We start from the raw sequence: 7,265 nt of genomic DNA, 5'->3' as shown, positions 1-7,265 counted from the left end.
TAGTTGTTCAACCAAAGCTGGTGGTATAAAATGAAGTAAATGAACCATTGCCAAGTAGCAACAAATTCGACATGAGTATAACAATTTATAAATCAAGGAGAATCTCACCAAAACATGTCTGAGTCATATTTCAGCTACAAAAAAAAAAGTTTTTGTATTTTTGTAATTTATTATTAATAGAATTTATAATAACATCCACGTTTTTTTTTTTGAATTAAATACACTTGTGTGTGTCTGTAATATTCTGGCATTTAGGAACAATTTCTCCATGAAAGATTTAGTGCACATGCTCTCATTTCTTTTGTGGTGGTATCTATCTACTGTGTATATATTTATATTTATTGCTTATGTTATAAATAATCATTCAATAGTATTATTTGGGTCCACCTGCTTATAAATAATTTTACAGTGTGTTATTACATATCAGCATATCATCAAGATGTAGCAATGACGGTTCAAAACGGGTATCAAATGTTTTAGATATTAGTGTGTATGCATGTAGTCTTTCTGGATGCATGTGCTTTCTCTTCTCAGGAATATGTGAGGACACGTGTTGCACACAGGAGCCTCTGTACAGTGTCTGTGTAGAGATAGTGAGACTGACGGACTCTGGCTTGGCCCTCGGTGCTCATGTCCTGTCTGAGCATGTGCAGAAAGGTGGAGTGGAACTCGCTGCCCTCGGCCAGCTCAGGAGAGAAGCTGTCGTCATGTTCCTTCATCTTCAGATGCTGGTTCCTCTGAGCACCCAGCAGGTAAAGAGACCATGCCTCCTCAGCCACAGGCCCGGCCTCCAACTGTTCACAGGCCTACAGAGTCAAAAAGATAAAGGTCAGAGGTACTGCTTTGTATACAGTAGTTCAATAGTGCTTCAGTCAGTCTGAGTGTATGACACACCTGAAGAACAAGGTGCTCTTGTCCGCATTGTGTGTTCCAGCGGCTCCAGGAAAAAGCCACGGCTGAGGACATTAGAGCCATTTGTTCATACACTGTGTGCTCTATTAATGGGTCCTAGAAGTGGAAAGAACATGGATAAAAATAGTTACATCATGGATTTGTATAACTGGTCTATTTAAAAAATTTTAAACCCTACACTCTCAAATAAGGGTCCAAAAGGAAGGTTCCACATCGACCTTTTGCCACAATGAAGAACCCTTTGTGCAATAGACAGTTTACGGACCGGTACTTCACATTAAAAGTTCATGGAACCATCTATGCAAATACAGAAAATGTTTTTGAGAGTGAAAGGCAATTCAGCCCCTTGGTTACCTTTGGGTTGATGCTGACATACTTGTCTGAATACTCATTCACAAATATATTGATTCCAGCTCTCCGCATGGCCTTCTGCAGATCTGAGGGGCTCATCCACTTCCCTAGAAGATGATCTAGGTTCTTTCTTTCCTCCATGTGCAGCATACATTGCTTACCCTGAGAAACAAAACGCTATCGATCAGTACTGGTGATGCACACAGAGAGAAAACCATTTTTTGTAGCCTTCGACATGTATGGAAAACAGCCTGGCCTTGAATTGATGCCATACTGTTGGTCTTAGTTAAATGAAATTGCTCAATGACAGGACGCTTTTTTTGGATCCATTAGTGTATTCAGAAATCTATTAAAAATGCAGTTCAAGCATGCAATAATTTGAGTGCATCTAGTCTGATATATTAACTTTTTGGTCACACTTTATTTTAAGGTCCAATTCTCGCTATTAACAAACCATTAACAGAGACTTTTGCCTCAAACTCCTAATTTGTTGCTTATTAATAGTAAGGTAGTTGTTAATTTTAAGTATTGGGTAGGATTAGGGATGTAGAATATGATCATGCAGAATATGTGCTTTATAAGTACTAATAAACAGCCAATACATTAATAATAGGCATGCTAATAAGCAACTAGTTAATTGTAAGAATTGGTCCCAATACTAAAGTGTTACCAACTTTTATTTTGTAAAATGTCATATGGTGTGAAATTTCTGATAATCATTAAGTAATTCATTATATTTGTTACTTACCTTAAAAAATTGTGTATACGTGTATAAAATAGTTTTCAAAATCATTATATGAAACCAACATGAATACAGAAAAGTTATACATTTTCTATGTTTTAAAGTAGATATTTAAAAGATTTTTCAGATGTGTATTTTTGGACAGGGCCTCTCTTGCCTTGACAGTGATGCTGACTTCAATAAGAGCTCCAGTGATTGTGAACAAAGCTGAGTCTTGGCCCAGAGGCCTCAGCTCCCATGACTGGAAAGGCATGTTAGTGTATGACTCCTGCAGTAATGTGAAGGCATAGAATGCATTCATCTTAAAGGAGATGCTGCGGGTCTCTGCGTCATAGGATGCCTCAGAAATGCAGTCTGCCCGCCAGTGCTGACCTGCAAAAACAGGTGTGCAAAAAACAGGCATGCACTAAGTTATGAAAATAACGGAGACTTTAAAGTAGAGGCTGTATATACAATACACAATCTGATGCTACATATGTGTGGTGTGAATTGTGAATTGTTCACCGATAGGATCCCAACGTGCCACATGTGGATCCTCCAGAAACAAAATTGAGTCAGGCAGAGCTACAGTGACCCCTACAGGCAATGAGGCAACAGTGCTGCTGTGTTCATCCAGCCTCACTGAGGTAGAGCTCTGAGGGCGAGACTGCTCAGTGGAATAGGGGAAGACCTGGAGACCGGTTTCTAACAGCTATGATGAGGCACAACAGTAAATGACAATTAATGCACATTATTCTCTTTGATCTCTTGCAGACTGTCCCAAATTACATCCAAAGATGTACCTCTCTCATTTCCCAGCCCTTCACTATGTGAGACTGAGGCGGTAGATGGAACACATCAAAGTAGAAGACTCCACCCAATGGTGTGAACTGCTGCAGGTCCACTATATGTACGTCAGCACTGTCAATCACAGGTTCAGCTGGTGATGAGTCGGAACCATTTTGATCTAGAGACAAGTTAAGTTATCAGAAGCTAGCAATTACAGTGATACTACCAGTGATGCATAATATATCACTTGATAGTCATTATAGGTGTTTTTTTGTTATAATTTTGATGATTAGAGCTTACAGCTCATGAAAGTCAAAAATCCAGTATCTCAAGATATTTGAATATTTCCTAATATCAATCAAAACAAAAAAAGGATTTGCAAAACAGAAAAGTTCAAGTTCTTTAAATTGTTAATTTACGCATTCAATACTTGGCCGGGGCTCTTTTAGCACAAATTCCAGGATCAGTGAGGTGTGGCATGGAAGAGATCAGCCTGTGGAACTGCTGAGGCACTATTGAGCCTTCAGCTCGTCTGTATTGTTGGATCGACTGTTTCTCATCTTTCTCTTGAAAATATCCCATCGATTCCATATGGGGTTCAGGTCAGGTCAGGTTCTTCCTCCAGACTCCAGACCTTGATTTCCAAATGAAACGCAAAATTTACTTTTATCTGGACCACTGAGCAACAGTCCAGTTCTTTTTCTCCTTAGCCCAGGTAAGATGCTTCTGACGTTGTTTCTGTTTCAGAAGTGGTTTGGTAGCCATTTTCCCGAAGACGCCTGAGCGTGGTGACTCCAGCTTCAGTCCACTCCTTGTGAAGCTCTCCAAAGTGTTTGAATCGGCTTTTTACCTAGAGTTAAAACTGTAGGGATGGTCATTTAATGAAACTCAAATGTAAATATTCTAATATTTTGAGATACTGGGTTTTTGACTTTCATGAGCTGTAAGCTCTAATCATCAAAATTAAAACAAAAACGTTTAAAATGTTTTATTTTACACGTAATGAATCTAGAATATATGAAAGTTTCACTTTTTGAAATAAGTTAACTTTTTCACGATATTCAAATTTTTATAAAATGCACCTGTATATTTTTTTATTTAATCAATATTGGGCAGTGTTGCTATTATTACCGAAAACTATTAAAAATAAATAAATAAATATTGCCTTTGCAACTAACTGAAAATTAAGTTGTACTAAAATTACTAAAAATGAATTAGTTATTCATCTTTAGCAGATTTTAAAATGGAAACCTGTCTTTCATACTTTCATATGATGTGTTATAATGTGATGCCTACATTATGCCAAGCAACATATCAACTATAATATGTTCATATTAATACAGATCTCAGTTTGTATAGTTAAATGTGTGCGGTTATTGGTTTTGAATTGAAAGTCTTATTAAAGCAATAAAACAAGAGAGGCTGTATGTTAAAGTAAATTTACCACAGTTCAGGAGCATAATGTAAAGTGCTGTGATCCTTCAGCGGTGTATTGATTTTATAAAATCGTGGCAGCAGATTAAAATGCCAGCGTTAATTAAAATTAATAATAATAGCCACAATAAATAATTGTTCTGCCAAATGATTGGCCTATCTGATAATATTAAACACATTGGACTTGGCTCATTAATATGATATTATTATAATTCAACTGGTGTGCATATTTTGCCTATTATATGAGCTTCAAAGTAGATTTCAGAGATGGAACAATCCATTTTATAATTATTTAAATTATTGGTAGTATTCTACATATTGTTATAGTTAACTAAAACACAAATTTTAGTATGTTATAAAAAAAATTCAACCTCATCTTATTTTGTTTAATATAAGGAAAAAGAATAACGAAATTGGGAAAATCAGGAAGTAAAATACGAAAAGTCCAAACCAGCTTCTAATGCTGTTGTGATTTCCTCCATCTGACTTTCTCCTTCCTCTAACGACTTGACTGAAGAGCTCTTCCTCCCCTCCTTAGCTGAGATCACACTCACAGCACTCTGACACATGGACACACACTGATATTAACAGCCACAGAACACACTAGAAAACAAGTACATACACATCAAAGCCTCCCTCACCCTCTTTCTGCTGTCTGATCCGACCGAACGACTGTCTTCCTCCACTGGCATTGAGCTTTCTCCCTCCCTCTCTCCTTCCATCTTCTCATCCTGCACAGCTGCAATGCTCTCAATTGGTGGAGTGAGAACGGCCTCCATCATGGATCTCCTTCTCTGGAGCTGTTCTCGCTCGCTGTGATGGGACAGGTGATCATATCGTGTATGAAGGATCCGAACAGCGACATCAATCACAGCAAGTGGCTTTGGCAACTCAAAGCCCAGACCCACCTCCTCAAACCGGAAGCCTTTAAACCTGGAAACATGGATTGTCAAGTTTTTCCTTTATCCCACAATAGTGCCTAATATTCACCATGAAGATACACAAACCTTGGGTTTTTGTTGAGGTTCGCCCACAGACAAAGAGTGATATTTTCGTCCTGGACTACAGTCTGCATGTTGCCGGTCTCAATGTCAGAATGAGAACCTGCGGACTGAATGGAGAGCAAAACACACATCTGATATGTGTTCAAACAGAAGTGAGCTTCATAGGAAGATCTCAGCATAGCGCTTGCCTTCAAAAGCTCCTCAGTGGCCTGGTTGAGTTTGCAGTGGATAAGACTCTGTAGACACAGGAGTGTTTCTCGATACTGCTGAGCAACACTGGGGTCGGGACCCTCGCTCAAGAGAAAGTCCAGTTCGTTTGTCAACTGTCAAAGAGAAATAGTTAAGGTCCATTCACACCAAGAACGAGAACTATATTAGCATCTCCGTCATCAATAACTGACTTGAATAAACTATGAAAACAGCAGATCCAGAGTGTTGGTCTCACCTGAAGAGCCAGAGCACAGTTCTCCAAGACCTGCTGGATTTGGGTTTCTGAGTCTTCTCTCCACAAACTGATGAAGGAGTTGATTTCCGGCTGCACCGATGGATCTGGGCTGCCGTCGCAACGCATGTAACGCTCCCACTATGAAGACCAGAGACCAAATCAGCACTTAAAGTAGCCCCAGTATTAGCCTGAGGCATCTGAATAGAGTTTCATTATGATTCTTGTACCTTAGCTTTGTCCCTGCATTCAGATTCCCACGCAGTGACTGCAGAGTGATTCTCATCTAGAATGTGCCGCAGTTCATTCAGCTCGTCCTCTCTGCGCTCTCTGTCCTGTGGATTTTGACAGGTGTCAATCATTCATCACATTAAAACTTGTCACAAGAAATCTATCAGTACAGACAGCTACATATGCACTAAATCCTGCAGGGAAATGTCTGCAACACAACTGTGAATGTTCAAATGGAAGTTCATCAGACCTTCAACTCAAGTTGCTCTTGTTTCTCTTGTTCTATTCGCTCCCTCTCCAGCCGTTCGTTCTCCTCACGCTCAGCAATGACACGAGCTTCTTCTACAGGACAGAGACACATAAATGATCAATTAAAAACTGATTTAATATGAATTTTATTAATATTGCAGATGTACCTTCCTCTCTCCGTCTTTGTTCATCTGCCTCTCTTTGCAGTCTCTCCCTCTCAGCCTGATGGATGTTTCCTCCTTTGTTTTTTGCAGACTGGATTCAAAATGCTAATTATTTATAGTATGAAAACTATAATAATGATTGTTTTCTTGATTTAAAGTTTGAAGTTGTTCTACAAATATTCTACAAAGTATGTGAGTGTGTGTGTGTGTGTGTGTGTGTGTGTGTGTATGTATATATGAAGAGATGTTCTACAAACTTTATTTTACTGACAAAATTGGGATTTCATTTTTAAAATTAAAGCTGACCAACAAACATTTATAATTTTAATACAATTAAAGGCAATTTTAAGTTGAAAGCGGTTTACAAACATACTCCCATCAAACAACATACCTTTCCATCCTTTGGTGGCTGTTAAAGAAAACATACAAATAAAATAATTAAGGGGAAAACTTTACAGAAAAAGTAAATAATAAACCAGACAAACATCGCTAACAAACCCAGGATGGTAAGTTAAACATAACATTTTGGCTCGGGACTTTCGCTTTTGCTGCTTATGTTTCATTAAATATGAAGCCAGAAGTCACACGAAGAAAGATTTATTGCATATATATGCATATTTGTTCGTACTTTCACTAATATTTTTCTTTAATACATTGTTAAAACGACTCACCATGTTTACGAGCTCTCAGGCAGTAGGCTGGCGTCCTCCTGTCACTATGGCGACGACGCATGCGAGATAGAAAACAATCGGCTCGGAGCACGGTTATCAGGAGGAAACTAGGGCTGTTCGATTCCGAAATTTTTGGAATCGAGTCCGAGTCTGATTCCTGGTTCTGGAATCGATTCCTCACTTTTTTTAATTCTTTTTCGATTCTTGTTTTCTTAGATTGAAGGAATCCATAATCTCACCATGACTGCAGGATAAAGGTCGTAGAAAGTATCCTTCTCATAAAATGAAGCTTTATTT

At 38.5% G+C, this 7,265-nt stretch overlaps 1 protein-coding gene across 1 annotated transcript; it reads right to left on the bottom strand.

Annotated features, from left to right (window-relative positions):
- Positions 1 to 475: 475 nt before the first annotated feature.
- LOC107725557 (protein CASC1-like) lies at positions 476 to 7,011 on the bottom strand. Its single transcript, XM_016534840.1, has 16 exons — positions 6,969 to 7,011; positions 6,689 to 6,706; positions 6,301 to 6,388; positions 6,135 to 6,226; positions 5,884 to 5,988; positions 5,657 to 5,794; positions 5,400 to 5,534; positions 5,215 to 5,318; positions 4,849 to 5,140; positions 4,659 to 4,767; positions 2,788 to 2,951; positions 2,510 to 2,696; positions 2,163 to 2,377; positions 1,267 to 1,425; positions 895 to 1,008; positions 476 to 806 (listed from the first exon to the last, which is right to left on the bottom strand). The coding sequence occupies exons 1-16, from the start codon at positions 6,969 to 6,971 to the stop codon at positions 531 to 533; spliced, it is 2,199 nt and encodes a 732-aa protein (XP_016390326.1). The 5' UTR covers positions 6,972 to 7,011; the 3' UTR covers positions 476 to 530.
- Between the last annotated feature and the right edge of the window lie 254 nt (positions 7,012 to 7,265).

Source organism: Sinocyclocheilus rhinocerous, unplaced genomic scaffold, assembly GCF_001515625.1.
Source record: "Sinocyclocheilus rhinocerous isolate Xijiao unplaced genomic scaffold, SAMN03320098_v1.1 scaffold153, whole genome shotgun sequence".
NCBI lineage: Eukaryota > Metazoa > Chordata > Actinopteri > Cypriniformes > Cyprinidae > Sinocyclocheilus > Sinocyclocheilus rhinocerous.
This window is presented reverse-complemented; position numbering and strand designations above follow the sequence as displayed.